The sequence below is a fragment of the Diabrotica undecimpunctata genome, chromosome 9, assembly GCF_040954645.1.
Source record: "Diabrotica undecimpunctata isolate CICGRU chromosome 9, icDiaUnde3, whole genome shotgun sequence".
In the NCBI taxonomy this organism is placed as follows: Eukaryota; Metazoa; Arthropoda; class Insecta; order Coleoptera; family Chrysomelidae; genus Diabrotica; species Diabrotica undecimpunctata.
Genome location: NC_092811.1, coordinates 92,362,342 through 92,384,372, shown reverse-complemented (window position 1 = coordinate 92,384,372; position 22,031 = coordinate 92,362,342). Strand labels below are relative to the sequence as shown.

Below are 22,031 nucleotides of genomic sequence, written 5' to 3'. Positions count from 1 at the left end.
GATATTCTTTATACACTACACTACACTTATACTATACTATATAGCTTTAAGTTTCTAAACAATTTGGCCTTTTCTCATTGACCATATATTTACTACCACCCCCATACTAATAATTAATATCCATGATTCTGCCAGTAACGCCTCTGTGTCATTCGATCGTCGATATATCAAAGCCAAGTGCTAAAAAATTTTGAAACCTATAAACACCTCTTCTGACAATATAAATAATTTAGTATATCACACAAGCATCCTCTCGCATTTATATGACATCATCCTGTCTAGCGTTGCGAATGCTTACGGTTTCTGAGTTTGTGCCATTCTTTCGGAGAAGAATGAAGATGCAAATTTTGGTCGTAGGAAGGACGTTGTCGTCGAGGACGATTATTTAAGGGGCGGGGTTGCCAATACCACATATTTCAGACGCCGAATAATGATATGGTTTATAATTTTTATTGTTATTCGCATTTTTAAAATTAATGAAGGTATTGTTGACGAATGAGTCAAAGAACTTGTGAATAATAAATATAGAAATATTTTAAAAAGGTTTCCTAATGAATATTAATTATGCAAAAGGCTCTCAAATTTGCCAGAGAAAATTATCATTTTCATCTTCTTTACTATACGAAGTCAACTTTTTTAATTACATATGTTTAATTACAATTGTTATTATTGAAAAATGTACGTTGGGACATATGACTCCCATTAGAATTTTAATATGGGAATTTATCCCTCTTGAATCATAGTCTGTATTTTATTACAGAAAAAGAAAATGGGATCAGCATGAATTACAATATTTGGCTGATAATTTATGGAATGAATCGGATGATGAAGAAGAGCCCTTTTAGGATAGCGGTTCAGAATAAGTACCCTCCTCTGGCAGTTTTTTTAATTTAAATTCGAACGATAAATGTTTATCTGATAATGATACAGAAAGTGAGACTAATTTCGAAGTTAAAGACCCCAAAAAGTTGCTTCAAGAACAACCTGATGACGAGTTGCAACAAGAACAGCCTGGTGATATTCCTACAGCTTCTACTACAATACTAAATGTCTCTCAGATTGTTCCTCATTTGTTCTCCGAAAAAATCTACCGATCTGTGATGTTTTGGCTGTGCCACTAATTTCAGTTAATTGTTCTTGTAGTAAAATGGATGTGTTTCTAAAAATGTTCTAGGGAAGTCTTCTAATGTATATACCACAAAACGACGGTTAGAGATGTTAAAATAACAAAATAAACCTAGTGTTGAACCTATCGATTCCTCTGAAATAATGATAATTGTGGGGTCTATGTTAGTCATTAGTTACAATCGAGTTCCAACAATGCAGCTTTCTTAGTCTACAGATAAGTCAATTGAGAATGAAGCATTGAAATCTTCGATTTCTAGAGTTTGAGTTTTGATACTGCTATCGAAGCTTACTTCAATAATCCTATTAAGCCAAGAGACTCTAGCAAAACTTACTATATTGACGAGGTCACGACTTGTTTGAAACAATCTTTTATAAGTAAACGTTACGATAGTGTTTATCAATGTGTTGATGAATCAATGGCCAAATTTAAAGGCGGATCAGTTCTCAAGCAATATCTACCTTAAAAACCTATAAAAAGAGGTAACTACTAAAATCTGGAAAAGTTGTGATAATTTAATAGGTTACGTTTATGACCTAAATATATATGCTGGGAAAAAAACTGAACATACCGATGGAACTTTGGGTGAAAGACTGGTTACCAAACTGTCAAAGTATTCAAAGTCCAGAACTGCCAAAGTCCAGAAGTATCTGTATGCGTTGATCGTTTTTTTTTTACTTTAGTAAACCTAATGAAGAATTTACAGTATGCGGCAGTTGGTACCTGTATGGGCAATAGAAGACAGATACTAGAATTTAGTACAAAGCTGCAAGTACGTGGTGACTTGGAAATTCATTGCACCAATTCGGGTTTATTACCCGTCAAGTATACTAAAGAAGTGATTGTATTAAAAAAAATTATTCAAAAATTCCTTTATAAAAGGTATATCGCTGGTGTAATTCTAATACCTCGTATCTCAGAAAACCCAACTTTTCAGAGGAGTTAAAAAACGTTCCTAATGCTAAAAAAACTGAATTATTGCTTCGTACTTTTGCTCATTTGGATTATTGAGTTCAATCAATTATTTATTTCTGATTTTTTTTTGTAAATTAATGTGATTAATTAACTAGAAGTTGGGTTACGAGTTATTGAATAAAAAAAGTTACAAAAAACTGTGGCTTACGAGTTATTTATGTTCTGTAGTCAGGGAACATTTCACATTACCTTTAAACAAAAAGGTATAAATATTTGTATAAAAATAGTACAAAAGTAATTATTATTCAAGAAAACTAACTTTAAAAAATAAAATTTTACTGTTTAGTAGTTACTGTTTAAAAATAGATCATGATATAAAAAAATTATAGTAATGAAAGTCGGGATAAAAGTTATTCAAATTTCAAGTTGTCGTCAAATTGGTGATACTCAATAGGTATAACTTTTTTTAAGTTGCTGCAAGTGTTCCCACTTTTCTTTTTTTATGCTTCTCGCCTCTTTGTACATTGGTGGCCAGTGAGCCGGTTCGTTAACTTGCTTTACTCTTTGACGGCAAATGCAAATGCCAGCAGCGCATTCGACAATATTGAGTTCCTATTTTGATACGTGCATCCGTCACTGTATAATATTACAGTTCCTGTAACATCCTGGCAGTACTCTATTATATAGCTGAGGATACAAGTTGTAAAAATTGACGCTGTCATGTCTGCTTGAGTCTCGTCAAACCAATAACAGATAACCTTTTTTGAGAAAAGATCGAAAACGGTAAAATTATGACTACATAATTTTGTTTTATAAAATATTGCGTTCGCTTGAACCCAAGGACTGACGTTTACAGCTTGCAAGTCCATTATAACACTTTACATTCAGTTTTTATAGCATTTATCTTATCCTGCTCTTTTTCATCTCGAGCACGATCTTTCTGTGCCCTGTGTTTCTGCCAGTATTTAGCATCTAACTGGCCCACCTCATGTTTAACACAGGTGTCATATTTGTCCTTTTTTATTGGATGTATGGACAAGTTCATTTCATCAAACAAATTGCTTATTGTGCACCGTGAAATAACATCATCTATCCCTTTACTTTTACTGAACTCACAGTATAGATTATACAACTGACACGTGCTTCTTATAGCAGGCTCTAAATACAATTTGCTGGAAGACTTTCTCCCAGATTTTCTGCCGCTGGCTTTCTGTAATTTTCGAGCAATATCGTGTTATTCTTCGACTGCACTCTTTGGAGGTGCACGGGGCCCCAAGCTGTCGAGCATCCCGTGGTTTGTTTGGTTTAACTACTTTATTTACTCTAGTGTAACCAAGGTACTGTTCACCCTCACATCGCCGTCTTTTAGCCTCATTTTTCTGCCATTAAATGCTATTTGGTTTCTTCTTTCTTTTTTTCTGTAGGACTCCAGTCTCATTATCAGTCATTTCTGAATGGTCTTCATGATCTGCAATCAAAAAAACATAATAATATCAGTACACAAAACAGGAGCCGATAAGTGGATCTTTCGAGTGGCATTATTTAGATCGCAGAGTAATCTATAAATCAAAATATATGACAAAATGGCTTACTTTCATTGGGAGGAGTAGTATTAGCCTCTTCTGTTGAAACATCAATCATGGTCACGAAAGAACTTTCTTTTTCGGTAATAGCAGTATTGAGCTTCATCGTTAGCTTCTACAATAATATCAATATCTCGTATACCAAATGCACCAAATGCAACGACTTTGAAGTTTGTCATTCATTGTGGTGGGTTACTAGATATTTCTTATTCAATAACTCATAACCCAAAAACAAATCCAAACTTTATAACATTTGGATACGTGGTATTTTTTAAAAGGTGATAACAACAAATCTGTTCGTCGATGGGTTACGTGGTATTTTTCAATCGATTTAGCTCACTTTTTACTATGGGAATAGCTCATAACTAGACTTCGGCAAATATGCAAATAAAAATGTAGAAAATATGCGCATAAATATGCACGTGTTTACCCGAAAATATGCAAATATTTTACAAAATATGCATACAAATAAATAAAAAAATCGTAAAATAGTAACAATTTTATTTAAAAAAAAAAGTGTACATAACTAAATATTTCCTACTATTCATTAAGATTTACATTTATTTTAAGTAACTACATCATTTTTAAGTATGAATAAACTTATTTAGAATTATGGTAACAATAAATGACCAAGTGGTGTTCAAAATTTTCTAACAAAAACTTGTGGCTTCTGTCTGAGTACATATATTTATATATGGAAAAACTTCGTTCAACATCAACTGATGTAACGGGAGCATTTTTCAAACTAACCAAAACATTTGGTTCTAAATTAATTGTTTCCGAAATATTTCCAGCTAGAACACTGACTACTTCAGAAAGAATATGGTAACCTTTATTTTTTTCCATAGTAGCTTCAAATTTTTTTAAAATATCTTTTCCAATATTACCTCTAACGTTCCGACAACATGACGCAAATTCTTTTATTAATGCTGTACTTTGAACAATGACAGTTTTGGTGATTCTAACTGAGTAATTGTTTTTTGAACAAAACTAAAATTTGATTTTATAAATGAAAGTTCTTGTTGAAGCAAGTTACTCTGAAAAGTTTGTTTAGAATCCAAAAGAGATTGGGAACTTTCATCTGTTAACGTATCAATTATGTTCTTTATTTTAACAAAATGATCTGCATAAAAATTAGCTGCTTCTAACCATGTTCCCCACCGCGTTAAAATAGGTTGTGGTGGAAGAGGAATGTTAGGTAGCATTTCTTTATAAAGTTGAATTCTTATAGGAGATTTAAGAAATACTTTTTTGACACTGGATATCATGGTATTTACAAGAGGAAACTTTTTTCGTATTTCCTCTGCAACTCTGTTTAATCCATGCGCTACACAAGTAACATGTATTAAATCTGGGAAAAATATTTTTAAATTTTGTCCTGCTTTCACCATATAAGGAGCAGCATCCGATAAAATAAGCAGTAATTTATTAGAAGGAATAGTTGTCGGAAGAAAAAAAGTTGCTAAAGTTTCTTGTATAAAACGCGAAATTGTTAAAGCATTTGTTTTCTCAAGTTGCTGGCATGAAATAAGATGAGATTTTGGTAAGGTATCTTCTTTAAGAACACCAATCAATAAATGAGCAATATACTTTCCTGAGGAATCAGTGGTTTCGTCTACAGATATGTAAAAATAATTATCTGCAATTTCTTCCTTAATATTAATTAACACCGACGAGTATAGCCCGTTCACATTATTTCTTCTTAGAGACCGATCACTTGGAACATTAAGTTTGCAATATTTTTTTAGACTAACGAACTAAAATTTACATTTGCTAATTCTGAAAGCGGTATGTTTGCAGACACTAATGCGCGACACAAGTCTTCATTAAAAGTTTCTTGCTCATCTAATTTTTTTGAAGTAGATTGGAAACATTTAGCCATTGAAGTTTGATGTTTTCCTCCTATTTTTCCTTTTTTTGCAATGTGTGAAGCAGTTCTCACATGTTGGTCTATCTGAAATTTCTTCTCACATGCTATCTATAGATAAAAATAAAAACCTTTATTTTAACCCAACCTTTAAAATATAAAAATATACAAGGTGTTTTTGGTTAATCAAATAACTGGTTTGGAAAAAAAAACACTAGCTAAGTGTTTTAAATGCAGTATTAATCCACAAATTAGTTTTTGTTACTAACCATTAGTACATCATATAACTTATTTTAAAATTCAACAAAAGTTTTTTTTTGCTAATTCAATTACAATAAAAATAATTGTGTTTTAGAATAGCTGACTTCATAAAAAAAAGTAAAGGTGAAAAATTTTTCTAAATACACACCATTGTATTGTACCATGGACAATTTTTTGTCAATTGTCAATTCCTCACTAAAGGAAGCTATTTTTCATTTAAAAACAACCTACGAGTACTAAATTTCAAGTAAATACGTTTATTGGTTTTTAAGTTATTGTTGTTATTAACTAAAAGAATTTAATTTTTTTTAATTTTAACACCCTGTATCTCGAAAAGTAAATAAGTTTGACCCCTCATTAACTATATCGTTTTGTTCAATTTTTCGAGAAGTATCTACAGTCAAACGTTGTAAGTGTCATTTGGAAACACCCTGTATGTATGAAATATTAGATATTTAATAGAAAATATTAGATACTTACAATTTTGCCACAGACTGAACAGTAGATTTTTCCCATATCCATAGACAGCCTTTATAAGGTTAAATCCAAGTTGAAGCACTGGTTGTTTTAGGCATTATAAAATCACAATCTTCCTTTTTGTTACGCACAACGAGTGTTTACGCTTTGAATATCAAAACAAAAATGATTTACAAATGCATATTTGCCGAAGTCTACTCATAACCTAAAATTCCATAAAAATTGCGTTACGAGGTATTAGAATTACACCAGCGATATATTAAACACCCTATCGGGCTACATCACACAACGTTTTCGGAATTAATATTCCACATCAGTGCTATCTGGATGTACATGTCTTGAGCAACTAAACACTTGGGTAAAAACCCGTTAAATGTTGTAAAATTGAATTTGATTTACATTATTTGACTGAGTTGCTATCAACAAGTCCTCGTAGACACTTTGTCTCAGGACTAGCAACCTCCAGTGGAGTCTTACGTTGCCATATTATCAATTCTTGTTGTAACTTAAACATCCTAGTATATGAATCGCAAACTGCAGAAAGGCAACAAGTCCAAGTTTGCCAATTTTTCAGGAGAGATAAAAAACTTGGTAAACTCAAACACACTACTGGTATTAATTTTTTTGCATTTAAGGATTATGTGATTGGGCATTCTGGACTACTACAGACTTATAAAATATTTAAATATTTTAAGAGGAGAGGGTAGAGAATTTTTTTGTGTTAAGGACATGTTCCCTTTTTGCCGTAATCAAGAAACTTTAAGAAGTTCTAAGGAAAACAATCAATATATAAACAGAATATTTTATGAGAACTAATTTTAATGAAATAAAACAATGTCCTATACATGAAATAAAGCAATTAAATCATAAATTAAAACTTTGAAGTAAATTTCAGTTCAAGTTTTTAGTTTTCTTCTGTTAATGCCGGTGTAATTGGCCATGACAAAATCGGATTCCAAAAATTAATTTTTTCTTCCGGGATGTATACCAATGTTTTCTTCAGGTCTTCTATTTTCTTGTTGTTAATTGGAAGTACAATTGAATATGCTCTTCTAGTAGGAGCCTGAATTGGCTGTACTGTATTCCGTAGTTTGAATTCATCCATTATGAAGCCGCCGATGTTCATCTTACATTGAACCGTGTTAGGATTCTTTGATGAAAAAGTCATTTCTCTGTATTGTGATATGGCAAAAGCCCTTTTTTGGTTTCTTGGGACATTTTTGCCATACGAATCATCACTTAGGCAGGTTTTTTTATAAAACTGGGGCCACCATGACCTAAAGTCAATGAAATCATCAGCAGTCATTTTAATAACAGAAAATTTGCCGTCAATTTTGGATGATTTCATTATAAGCTCTTCAACCTCATTAATAGTATAATATCGTTCTTCTTGCTTTAATTTTCTTCTGATGATGCCAAAATCTCTGTCATTTGGCATAAAAGAGTGGCCCCTAACAGGAAAGGTTAGTTTGACTTCATTAAACTTTTTTATCTCACACAAGTACATCATCATGCGAATCACAGTATTATTTTTATTTTGCCCTGAGCAGTTGTCCCCAAACAGATAAAGGTTTTTTACACCACTGCCAATTTTGTTTTTTATGTACCAATCTAACATAGTACAAACTTCGTTTGAGCCTTTACCCCCTTCACCTTCATGATAGATAAAAATTGTACATTCCCGTGTCGCGAGATTATGCACACCAAAAACGTTTACAGTGAGCTGTCTAAGGTAATAGGTATCTTGCACAGGAATACAAGGTAGAGATACGTTGGCCATAAAATCTATGCAGATACCAACATTTTTTTCAGGCATACTGACACACTGCGTGGTCACTTCTTTCAGTGATGCATAGAACTTTTTAGATTTACGTTTATGTACTGTTAGCTCGGCGACAGCTACTCGCTTTGCATTCTCATTCAAAACAGGACTTTTTATTTTTAAATTTAGTTCCTCACATGTAACACATGCATCTTTAACTGGTTGGGCAAAGCCAATAGAAGGGTAGTTTTCCTTGAAATATGTCGAAAAAAACTTGTAGGAGAGCCTTTTCTCAGTTCCTAATGTTGAAATAAGGAAACTATGTTCTTTTTTAATGAACATGTCGTACATGATTTTTAAATTCATATTAGCTGAAAAATACTTTCTTTCTTTTCCTGTATAGTGATGTACTTTGGTGGGGAATGATTCTACATGGGCCCTTAATTTAGATAGTACGGACCCAGGTATTGCATTTCCTGAAACGTTTTTTCCTCTGTTGTCAGTTGCTGTTTCATTTAGTTGCAATAGATGGGACAAACGGTAACACTGCTTTGCAGTGTATCCATAGGTTTTCATAAATCCATTTTTACATACTTTTGTACGTTTTCCATTGTGTACTACATAATAAATCACACTGAAAGCCTTGGGTTTCGCGGTTGACGAACTAGACCTGGGTCTTTCCCTTGCAATCTGACTAACTTCCATAACAGATTGGATGTAAATGTCCTGTTCCGTTTTGGTTGTCATGTTATGTAGTTTGGCGAATATTTCAATCATATCTTTTTCAGTGAAAACTCCAAGGCAATTGGATTTGCAACTGAAACAACAAAAGACTTTATTGTAACAGTAATTTAGAGAAAAAGATATTGGAGATAAGTAAATGACTTTGAGGTTAGGTTTTAGTAGCCTAATATTACTTCGAAATATACACAAGATTAAAGTATCAGTAAAATCGTATTTAAACCAAAATGTACAAATTAACAACAATGAATAAAACAATATTTACCTGCAAAAATTTGAGCCTGGTTTTTTAGCTGGTACAGTTTTGCCAACCCAGTTTACATGTTCTTGTCCAGCTACTTTAGACTTCTTTATTATATTCCTTTTATATTTGTCATCATTCGTAACACCTTTTCTTTTCTTGTTTATTCCCATTCCCCATTCCTCATCTGAACCACTCATTTTAATCTAATTATTAACCACAGTGAAGACGACAACAATCATCAATAAATACAGCACAATATTGTCTGACTAAACTCAGCTGTGAGGATAGTTCGAATATTTGCCACGCAGCTCTAGCGCCGCAACTGTTTACCGCAGAAAGAAAACGTGTCCTGGACTAGTTTCTTTTCTGCAGTAAATAGAATATTGAAAGCGTTGCCATGCCAATACTAATATGCGGACGTGTTTCCTTTTTGTAGTAAACGTTGCGTTTTGCTACTGGAAACAATTTTATTAAAATACACAAAATTCGTACATATTGGACTTGTTGCCTTTCTGCAGTTTGCGATTCATATAAGATCAAATATTGTAACTAAAATTCAATTTAACAACATTTAAGGGGTTTTTACCCACATATTTAGTGGCTCAAAACATGTACATCCAGATAGCATTGACGATGGAATATTATTTCCGAAAACATTCTGTGATGTAGCCCGATAGTGTGTTTTAATATATATCTTTTATGAATGAATTTTTAAATAAACTTTTTGTGATACATGGTATACAGCCAGCTACAGGAACTTAGTTTCCTTGTTGATTGTAATTAGTAATTGTCACAGAGCTGAAATTGGTTTAGACGAAATAAAAATGAAAGATGGCTTAAAAACGAATGTTTCTTGTCTACAGTCAGCTTTATTTTACAATCAAATTATGGGCGGAGTCGATCTTGCAGATCACCTGTGTGGGCTGTACGATATAGACAGAAAATCTAATAAATGGTGAAAGAAGGTATTTTATAAACTACTTCTGACGTCGGTGGTGAATTCTTAGATATTTTATAAAGAAATACACCATAAAAAATTCCTCTTCTGAAATTTATTGTGCCATTAATATAGCAGCTAATCAGTTGTGGCAGACAAAACGCTTCCGTAAAAAGACGCACATTATATATGGTAGACCATCAAAAACTACAATTTCTATATAAAATATTGAAGAACATTTGCATCGTTTAAAGATATTTCATACATGATAAATACTGTTACTTTATATGATTTTCTACAATAAAAACGTTTTTGTCTTTCCTTCTTTCATTGAGTTTTGCAACTACTGAGACATAATTATAACCTGGAGGGACATACATGGTGGTAATATTAATCAAAATATAGGTCAATACATTTGACAAATAGTGCAAATCACATAAAAATAAGATTTGAGCCTTAATAACACAAAAGTTCAGTTTATAAAAATTAAAAAGTCTTAACGAAAGGGTCTGAAAAAAGTTTCTTTGCTAAAACTTTTTAAACCCCAAAGGAAAAATTAGCTACAATGACTAACCGTTTTCCGATAATGCATTTTCATAAGGCTACAAAAATGAGCTTTATCGCTTCCCATATCCGTCCAATCGTCTAACGATTCCTGTTAACAATGTGGAGTCATTTCCTGCTAGCGACACCAAAAGCGAGATACGTCCTTCTACTTCTGCATTGGAAACTAGACACTACCGGTAGAGCGTCAATTTGATAAAAGAGTGGCGAGCTAACGATGGTTGTCACTCACATGATCACAGCCAGCGGTGCCTGCATGTGGCCAATCAAGTTTGACATGGCAGGAAGTTGTTGATGGTCCCATAGGAGTTTATCATTACGGTGCAGTGTTTGTTGTTATAGTCCAAGAGAACGGCAGGGAAGACAAATATTTAATTGATGTTCGGTTAAAATACTACGTAGGATGAATATTTGTATCTCTGGTCAAAGGAGGTGATCTTTTACAAGTTTTCATTTGCTCGTTTTCTTTACGAGGGCAAGTTGAAAAGTTCTTAGTCCAAAAGTTAAAGAAGGCATGTCTTACTCAATGAATCCTCTTTTTTGTTAAATTTATTGTGTATTCAACTATATTTTTTCCAATAACCAAATTCCGTTCCAGTAATGTTTTTTTTATAATGTCAATGTATTTCATTTAACCCAAAAGAGTTTTAGCGATAAAAGCGAAAGTTTTTGAGTTAAGCTGCAAGTCAAGGGGAGACAAATGTTTTTTCAAATCCTTTTATCCTTTTATCCACCTTTGTTATTATACCAAAAAAGATAAATGCCAAACAATGTAGTGATTACCGTACAATCAGTCTGATGAGCCATGTACTGAAATTTATACACTCTAGAGTACACAGAAAACTGGAAATGGACATCAATAATACCCAGTTTGGATTCCGAAATGGACTTGGAACAAGAGAGGCGTTGTTTGCACTGAACGTTATGTCTCAAAGATGTCTTGACATAAATCAAGATGTATTCATGTGTTTCATAGATTACAACAAGGCCTTTGATAAAGTGCGGCATGATCACCTAATCAGACTCCTGAGAGAAAAGAATTTAGATAAACGAGACATCCGACTCATAGCAAATATGTACTACAATCAGAAAGCAGTGGTGAGAGTAGAGAATAATACCACTGAAGAAATTGAAATAAAGCGAGGTGTGAGACAAGGGTGTTTACTGTCACCAACCCTGTTTAATCTCTATTCCGAAGACGTAATGAATAGAACACTCTCTGAGCAATCCGTAGGTATTAAAATAAATGGTGTTTATGGTAATATGGACTATCTTTGAACATAAAGAAAACTAAATTTATGGTAATATCGAAATCAACACAAAATGTCCAAAATTTATATTTACACAATGAAATTATCGATCGAGTTAGCAAATACAAATATTTAGGCACTTTTATAAATGAAGACAACGATAGCTCAGCAGAAATCAAAATAAGAATAGAAAAAGCCAGATCCATATTTACTAAAATGAAGAGAGTGTTCTGCGGAAGAGATTTGAGCCTTGAAATGAAACTTCGCCTGATGATATGTTACGTACTTTCTGTGCTGTTCTACGGAATGGAGTCATGGACGTTGAAAAAGATTGATACCAAAAAATTAGAGGCATTTGAACTGTGGATGTATCGCAGAATCCTGAGAATATCATGGACCGAGAGAGTCACAAATGTCGAGGTCTTGAGAAGAATGAATAAAGAAAAGGAAGTCATATTTACGATCAAAAAACGAAAACTGCAATACTTGGGACCCATTACAAGAGGCGAATTATGCAATGGAAAATAGCAGGAAAAAGGTCCATAGGAAGAAGACGAAACTCCTGGCTAAAGAATCTACGGGAATGGTATAGTTGTAGCAACAACGAATTGTTTCGGTCAGCAGTTTCGAAAATACGTATAGTCCTGATGATCGCCAACCTTCTGAACGAAGATGGCACTTGAAGAAGTAGAATGTAACTCAAATTCAATTTAACAACATTTAACGGGTTTTTACCCAATTATTTAGTGGCTCAAAACATGTACATCCAGATAGCACTGATGATGGAATATTAATTTTGAAAACATTCTGTGATGTAGCCCGATAGGGTGTTTTAATATATATCTTTTATAAAGGAAGTTTTAAATAAATTTTTTGTGATACATGGTATACAGCCAGCTACAGGAACTTAGTTTCCTTGTTGATTGTAATTAGTAATTGTCACAGAGCTGAAATTGGTTTAGACGAAATAAAAATGAAAGATGGCTTAAAAACGAATGTTTCTTGTCTACAGTCAGCTTTATTTTACAATCAAATTATGGGCGGAGTCGATCTTGCAGATCACCTGTGTGGGTTGTACGATATAGACAGAAAATCTAATAAATGGTGAAAGAAGGTATTTTATAAACTACTTCTGACGTCGGTGGTGAATTCTTAGATATTTTATAAAGAAATACACCATAAAAAATTCCTCTTCTGAAATTTATTGTGCCATTAATATAGCAGCTAATCAGTTGTGGCAGACAAAACGCTTCCGTAAAAAGACGCACATTATTATGGTAGACCATCAAAAACTACAATTTCTCTATAAAATATTGAAGAGCATTTACCCATTGAAGGGAAAACTCGACGAAGATGCCACCGATGTCACTAAATGCTAAAAGAACAAAGGTTTCTTGCTGTAAGTGTAACATTGCATTATGTATGCATCGTTTAAAGATATTTCATACATGATAAATAATGTTATTTTATATGATTTTCTACAATAAAAACGTTTTTGTGTTTCCTTCTGTCATTGAGTTTTGCACTACTGAGACATAAGTATAACCTGGAGGGACATACATGATGGTAATATTAATCAAAATATAGGTCAATACATTTAACAAATAGTGAAAATCACATAAAAATAAGATTTGAGCCTTAATAACACAAAAGTTCAGTTCATAAAAATTCTTAAGTCGCGAAAGGGTTAAATTAATATTATTTTATTGCAAATTATTGTCTTTGAGACTGGTATAAGATAGGATTGCAATAACTTCTTTGCTGAAACTTTTTAAACCCCAAAGGAAAAATTAGCCACAATGACTAACCGTTTTCCGATACTGCATTTTCATAAGGATACAAAAATGAGCTTTATCGCTTCCCATATCCGTCCAATCGTCTAACGATTCCTGTTAACAATGTGGAGTCATTTCCTGCTAGCGACACCAAAAGCGAGATACGTCCTTCTACTTCTGCATTGGAAACTAGACACTACCGGTAGAGCGTCAATTTGATAAAAGAGTGGCGAGCTAACGATGGTTGTCACTCACATGATCACAGCCAGCGGTGCCTGCATGTGGCCAATCAAGTTTGACATGGCAGGAAGTTGTTGATGGTCCCATAGGAGTTTATCATTACGGTGCAGTGTTTGTTGTTATAGTCCGGGAGAACGGCAGGGAAGACAAATATTTAATTGATGTTCGGTTAAAATACTACGTAGGATGAATATTTGTATCTCTGGTCAAAGGAGGTGTTCTTTTACAAGTTTTCATTTTCTTGTTTCCTTTACGAGGGCAAGTTGAAAAGTTCTTAGTCCAAAAGTTAAAGAAGGCATGTTTTACTCAATGAATCCTCTTTTTTGTTAAATTTATTGTGTATTCAACTATATTTTTTCCAACAACTAAATTCCGTTCCAGTAATGTTTTTTATAATGTCAATGTATTTCATTTAACCCAAAAGAGTTTTGGCGATAAAAGCGAAAGTTTTTGAGTTTAAGCTGCAAGTAAAGGGGAGACAAATATTTTTCAAATCCTTCAGTTTCTTCGTTACTAAAGCAGTTTTGTAAACGATACCTGGGTCTAGTGAAGGATAATTATTTTTACACATCAAGGATGTTCTTTGATTTTTTTTATCCAGCTTGAAAGATGGGCTTAGCATTAACTAGCTGAGCAAGCCTGATATATTAGTAAGTTTTTAGTAGATTATTTCGTCTTCAATCTTGTTCTTACTGACAATCATGATTTTTGTTTTTTTTTGTAATCAGTGTCATTCCAAACCTCTCTCTCGGAGTACTGCGTAGTGCGATCAAACAAAATCAACACATCTAGTTAAAAAAAAGTTTTAAAAAATATCAAAACTATAAAGATACCTTTTAAAACACTTCCGGTACTTTCAGCATCTCGGTACCACGATGCTGGAACACGAACAAGAGGCGGTGAAGAAAATATACCAATTTATACATGAAACTTGGGAACATGGATAAGTACTGGGAGCTGGTATGCAACCTTGATATCAATCACAAAATAGGAGATAATGCTGCGATAATGATAGAGACTAAATATGAAAGATGGACAACTAATGAATTATTTTATGAGTAAAAACACAAAAACTATTATTGTTTAGGTTAAGGGTTCCCAACCGGTGGTATTCGTACCACTAGTGGTACGCGGGAAGATGTCAGGTGATGCGCGTTATCTCGCTAACCGCTTGCCGACTATCACCTTCTTTGTCGTGATTTACTTATGGTTTCACTCCACTGGCTCCGCGATCGCCAGTCAGTGAGGTTTTCTGGGAGCGATTATACCCGTTTCGACGGATTTTTGGAATGAAATGGGATAAAGAAATTTTTGTATTAAAATTAGGGATATTACCATATTAATCAAAATATTTGTGTTTTCAGTAATTATTTCACTTAATTTATACAACTTTGTTAGTTATCAGTAAAGCTCCTAGGTTATAATGGAGAATTACGTAAGTGGTAGAATTTCGTAATTTTATTGTTTCTAATAATGTGGGGCCACTAATTGCAAAAGTTCCACTTTTAACATATCGTCATCGAAATGAATATCTTTTGAGTGTAGCTAGTGTTTTATTTTCTGTTTGTTCCATGATGCAGTAGTTTTTCAATTTTTCGAGAATAATAAGAGACATTATCAAGAACTATTACACAGTTATCTTCTTAACAGGGCAATGTACTTGCAAACCACCTTCTGAAACTCTCAGAGTTCATCTCTTCATGATAATCGCCGCTCTTTTTTGAGTCAAACAACCATAAACCATTTTTTACACATTCTGTTTCACTCTAAATGTGTGTAATTTTTTATACTATGGTAATAATAAGTATTTTGCCCTCGTACGATCGATTTTTAAGACCTGTTAAAAGACTAGACAAAAACGCCACGAAAATTTTACCGATTCGTCAACCCACACATGGAATTTTGTGTCCTAAATTTACCCTTGTTCCGTCTAAATAATAATTTTTTTATCTAATAATTCCATACATATGGGAGTCTAATTATATTATCAGTATCCAAACAGGCAATATGTCTCCCTCCGACATATTTTCTTTAAAATTTGTTGCAACTTTGGTTGTGTTCAATTCAAATTATTTCCTTTTAAAATGCTGTTTTTTCTTTGTCCTATAAACATGAAATTGAGTACATTCTTGTACTCGCATAAGCAAATTCAATTTTATTAAATTAAATAACATTTCTTCCTTACATGGTATATCAACATCAAACGCGAATGTCCTCAATACAATCAAAATTAGCTCTATTGTGAATGGAGGTGCCTCTTAGACTGCCACTACCATACTTGTCCTCAAATAGTTCAAATCAACGTTGTATACAAACTTCGAGTGGAACAGTCGACAATTTGGGTCGCCTACTCATTGTGGCGCCTCGTACTAGAGGCATGTGAAACTTTGGTATATCTTCTTAAACGACAGGGTCGGTTTTATATTATTTTTATTCAATCAATCAATAGCAATTGCAAAGGAAAGGCTCCAGCGGATGAAGTCGTAAATTCGACACGAGCTATAAGGAATATTAAATAAAATTCAAACGAATAAGTTGCTTAAACACTACATAAAATAAAGTGAGTTGATGTAGTTAGATCAGATGATATCAATGTACTAATGGTTACAGGATTTTTAATAACGCGTGTTTTCAACATAATTAGGGAAGTGGGATAAATTGCCGATGATTTTAAAAGTAGCATCTTTGTATATAATGTACAAAATGGAAGGCAAGATTCAACAATGTTTAAAATAAAATGCCATAAATCTGTTAACTCGCATCATGAATATACCGAGAGTGTGATACAAGACGAAATACGTGCAGAAATAAAAATATGCAGAAATCGATTATTTTAATTTTTTCAGCAGCAATTATGCAAAGCAGACTAACAAGAGACGCCAATTTTCTCATCTTCTTCTTGTTATTCCTCTGCATAAACAATTAAACTTATTCATTGGCAGACTGATAGCTCTAGTAATCATTCCATTCTTTTTTTCTGTTACGTATAAATTCTCCTATTCTACCGAATTCAATATCTAATTATTTTTAGTATTCTTATTACAGCTGCTTCCAATAGCTTTTGTGTTATGACTATGTCGGTTCTTGTTTCTGGTGCATACATCATTATTGGTCTATACTAAGCTGTCTAAGCTGTCAGTTTATTTGCTTTTTGTATTTTGTTTCCATTACTTGATCAATGATGACGTCATATATTTCTACTTTACTCTGGCGGATTATTTACAGATTAGTATTATTTTTGTTTTCTTTTGTTTGTTTTCTTTTGTTTGTTTTGAGTTCGTTATATTAAATTATTTTTGTCTTGTCTTCAATCTGTGGACTAGTCTTTGTAAACTATCTGGATCTTGGGCTATTAATCGTCTTCTGGTGCACTCCACTACTGGAGGTTTGCAATCACTAAATCAAAATGGTCTCTATTCTGTGCCACTCTTAGTAATTGTTGAACCTTCATGCCCGTTCCAGCTCTGCTATTGCGAAGTCATGACATGGCTCTTCTGTCTACTCCACTTCGACCCTCTATCTTTCCTTCAATTAATATTCGCAGCAGGTTATATTTGTCATTAACTCGTACCTTGTAGGTACGAGGTCTTTCTTTTTTTAATCGTTGCTATAAGTTCTAACTCCCTATTTATGGTGTTTAATACTGCTCGATTCGTAATGTGTTTTGTCCATGCCAGAAGAATATCCGAATATCATAATCAGAATCGTCAAAATTCCCAATCACAAATAATATTATCATCAATGTCTTCTACATCGAAAACTTCATCTGATTCCGACGTCAAATAAGCCATATTAAGCGGATCAGCATTTTCACAATCTGTCTTTTTCTAACAAAGCTATTAATTCTTTAGTAGTTAGTGCCATCTTCCTTTCATATTTCGAGAATTTACTGAAAAATGCACTACTATATACACGCATTCACATGATAGTTTAGCTTACTTTATTTTAATTTATATGGAATATAAAAAAATTAACACAACGAAAGGAAACTTTCAAACGAAGTTTAAAAAAAAAAACAAATATACCGTTTACAGAACACAGTAATTCTATAAATAGAGAACGAAGTGTAATAACGAGATCGTATATTAAAATTTCAGATTGTTTAGTCTAATAAAAAAATATGTATTTTGCAAAGGTTTCTGTTTTTTGATGTACATACTGTATTAGGTTCTTTATAATAATAATAAAATTTTACTATATTTAAATAAATAATTAAAATATTATTTTGGTACGCCACTGCAACGTTGATAAGTGGAATATGATTTCGTCGCTTTAAGTGCAATGTTGCCAAGTAATCACCTTCAATTAAAAATTGTTTTAGTATATATATTTATTGTACATATTATTGATAATTTGATTCCGTTTATTGTACATGTTCCTAGTCTGTTCTAGTTATGTTTTTATTTCTATATTTCGATACTACTTCTCATTACCAGGTACTACTCTTAAGTATCTGAATTTGTGAATTTCTAATTGAGTGTTATTTAGATCAACATTTATTGTCAGCCACATTGCTTCACTTGCATTATTAACACTGTCTAGTATATTTTGTAAGCCTTCCATTTTTTCTACATCAGAACGGTATCGCCTGCATACCTGATATGTTAATATATTAAACGTTTATTTTAATACCAATTTCGGCGCCGTCTAGTGCTTGTTTGAATATGCATTCAGAATACAATGTTAAAGAACAATGAAGACATGACAGAGCCTTGTCGGACACCTCTTTGTATACTTTAGTAGTGTAATCGGAATGTCAGATTTGAGATTCTTTCTGGTTTAACAGATCCTCTGCATCCCTTTTCCGAGCTGCCGTCAACAAAACTAGTATAACCAATTTTATAGCCAACGCACGATAAACGGGCAGGACACAAGAAGAAGGTTGGAATATTTTAAGGCTGCTCCTTGATTCCATTAAAGGTAATGAATTATGCGGAGATCTTTTCCGTCTATCAATATCGGGCTATCAATATTGGATTAAATTGCCTTGATTTATTAACGGTTTTGATGACTTCATCCAGAATTAAATTGAAGAGTATATAGATTAATGAGTCCTCGTCTTATTATGTTGTTCATGTCTATAGATTCCGTACGTTGTCCATCTATTCTAAGTTCCATCTTGTTGTTTTGGTCGATGATTTCAATAATTATTATTTTTAACTGCTGTTTAACGTTTTGATTTCCACGTTTTCAAAAAAGATTATTTCAAAAAATAGTGAGGTATTATTATAAACGAAAGTTGTTTGACGGTTACGTTTTTCAAATTTTCAAGTTTAAAGTTACGAACTTTCCATAAAAAAAACAAGAAGTACACTAAAGAACCCAAATATTCTAATTGCAAAACTAAATTGGAGCTATGTTGGTCATGTGGCAAGATTGACTGATAGCAGGTGGATGAAGAATATAATATAATGTCGATTAACAATTAAGAGGGAGACATAATAAATCATGAAATAACACCATGACTGTTCATTAAAGCTATCATCTGGAAAATAACAGTTATCGTAATTTTTCCGACTAGAAATGACTAAACGCTTTTAACGGTCGATTGGTGGGCTACTCCGTAACTGTCAGCTATTAAATTGATAATAAATTCTTACGGATTTTATTAATCCACTTATTACTACGTTTTCTGAATGGATGTCGACCATTCATTCACTCCTAGTCCAACTACAGTGTTAGGCCACACACGCTTTTTGCCTTTTAAACACCATGTCGCTTTTGGCCATCGTCGTAAATATAGAGATGGAGTAGTGTGTTAATAGTGATATTTTTCGCCAAATAATATAAAAAGAACGCTTTTACATAAAGTTTAAAAGACCATTAAATAATAAGTTTTATTTATTTATCGTATGGCAATTACAACACATTTAGAACAAATACACAAACACTAGTAATATAGGTATTTGACAAACTTTAAATAGTTACAAACAAACATCAAGTGTATTTATATAATCAATTGACTCTGAAGTTGCAAACAGGAAGTCTTCAGGGCTACCATTGTAGGATCTTGAGGGACACTCTTGAATAATGTGGTCGGTGGTTTGGTTCTCCCCACAGTCACATTGAGGAGACGGGTTCTTTCCCCATTTATGTAGCATGTATGCACATCTGCCATGTCTGGTTCAGATCCTATTTAGAGTGGACCGTGTTTTGCGTGGAAGATCAAAACCTGGTGGCTTGTGGGTAATGCAGGGCATGTTATTTTGCCATTCGTTCCATTCTTGGGACCATGCATTCGTGATGTTGAACTCCTCATGTATCATTCTTGCCGTTTTCATTGGTGGTTTTCTAGAACGGAGACGGGTATTTCGTGCATCCTCGGTACCTTGGTGAATCGGCAGGTTTATATTGTTCATGATCTTTTTGTATTCACGTGTAAGTGCGTCGACTCGTCGTAAATGTGGAGGTGGGATGTGACTTAATACTGGAAGCCATTGGGTGGGAGTTGATTTAATTGTACCAGCTATCATCCTCATAGTGCTGTGCAGCTGATTGTCGACCTTTTTTACGTGTGGACTGTGTATTCAGACTGGAGCACAATATTCAGCGGTCGAGAAAACAAGGGCTAAGGCAGTAGAGCGGAGAGTGGAAACCGATGCTTCCCAGGTGGTACCGCAGAGCTTCTGTATAATGTTATTTCTTGTACTCAACTTTTGGGCAGTTTTTGTTAAATGCTCTTTAAATGATAGTATGTTGAGTTCGTTTCCAGCAAGTTTATTGTTCAGGTGAAAGCAACTAACTTCTGTTTTGGATGCATTTGGTTGAAGTCGCCACTTGCGAAAATATTTGCCCAATATATATAAGTCTGCCGTCAGAACTTCTTCAGACGTTTCTAGTATTCTGCATCGTGTAGCGAGGGCCCAGTCATCGGCGTATCCGAACTTTCTTGACTGTGTTTCCGGCATATCTGCTAGGTATAAGCTAAATAGTAGTGGAGAGAGCACTGACCCCTGTGGTAGGCCATTCTTAAGTTTCTTTGGTAGGCTGATATCTGTGCCCATCACTACTTGAAACATTCGGTCGTTGAGCATGCTATCTATTAGGAGTGCTATTGCTTTACAGGGGATTGCACGGAGACTTTTGTATATAAGGCCCTCTCTCAATACTGTATCGTAAGCTGCCGAGAGATCAATAAATGCCGCTGAAGTTTTAAGTCTTCTTTGGGAACCCGCTTCGATGTAGGTGGTGAGTGACATTATAATAATAAGTATAAACTACACATCGAATCCTTAAAACTATAATTTTGTACAAAATCTTCACAATTTATTTACAAGTTTGTAACACTTGTTTCAGCATATGCGAATATTTTTCAAGTGTTTATAATGTTACTCCGCTTTAACTGTTTAAATTATAATTTATGTTAACAACTATATTAACATGTAAATGTTATTTACAATGTCAGTTATTTTTCGAACGCTTAAGTTATTTTTTCTTTGTTTACTTATAACTTTAATATGCCACTATAATTTTAAATACCCACGAATTAATGTCATTTCATAGCATTAAAAAAAATTTTAATTTAAAAAGGGCCATGAAATCACTTGTTGCATAGTGATCGGTTGTAGTTGTAGCGTAGTCACAATGATAAACAAGGTAACATTTATTACTTGACATTGTCAATGTAAAGTTTTGTTGTGCCTATATTTTTCAGTTCGGATTCAGATCCCAACAGTCATGTCAACTTCAGGTACTGCGTCTTGCAGAATATATCACAAAAGGGTTCAATGAAAAGAAATATACAGCGGTCGCCTTTCTAGATGTCAGTATAGCATTCGACAGAGTCTGGCACGAAGGCATGCTGTATAAAATGAACCAATATGGTTATAGTGAGTCGATGACATGTCTTCTCTCTTCATACCTAGCCGACAGAAGGTTGGGATACGGCCAACTCTGTCCGAAGCTGGAGCCATGGAGGCTGGTGTGCCACAGGGAGCGGTGTTGTCGCCGTATTTATACACCATATATACAGCAGATACCCTAACCGAACCCAGATCGTTGCTAAGTCTATGCGCAGACGATAATCTTCAACAATCTCAGGAACCATCCTAGTAAACTACATATTAAGAGAGTTGACAAACTATGACGAAAACCAAAGGAGAGTACATAAGCGGCCCAGACAGCAGTTAGCTGGATACAGAGAAGACCCAGAAGAACAGTGAAGAAATGATAGGAATGCAGTAGTCAAATAAACGCAGTTACAGAAGGCCCAAAAAATGCCCGATCCTTATATTTTAGGGCATACAGATTAACTTTTAGTACAAAGCCTCCTCATTCGTTATGCCCTGC

General features: G+C 33.7%; 2 protein-coding genes across 4 annotated transcripts in view; both read right to left on the bottom strand.

Annotated features, from left to right (window-relative positions):
- LOC140450298 (uncharacterized) overlaps positions 1–22,031 on the bottom strand; it is a 657,231-nt gene that overhangs the window by 299,846 nt on the left and 335,354 nt on the right. The gene's annotated exons all lie outside the window — the stretch shown is intronic.
- Positions 6,753–9,493, bottom strand: LOC140449767 (uncharacterized). Its single transcript, XM_072543100.1, has 2 exons — positions 8,998–9,493; positions 6,753–8,808 (listed from the first exon to the last, which is right to left on the bottom strand). The coding sequence occupies exons 1-2, from the start codon at positions 9,171–9,173 to the stop codon at positions 7,134–7,136; spliced, it is 1,851 nt and encodes a 616-aa protein (XP_072399201.1). The 5' UTR covers positions 9,174–9,493; the 3' UTR covers positions 6,753–7,133.

Excerpts from the sequence above, each read along its gene's own strand:
- LOC140449767 (XM_072543100.1), bottom strand. The coding sequence starts at position 9,173 with ATGAGTGGTTCAGATGAGGAATGGGGAATGGGAATAAACAAGAAAAGA. Across the intron at positions 8,809-8,997 it reads CCAGGCTCAAATTTTTGCAG|TTGCAAATCCAATTGCCTTG; the intron begins GTAAATATTGTT and ends TTGTTGTTTCAG.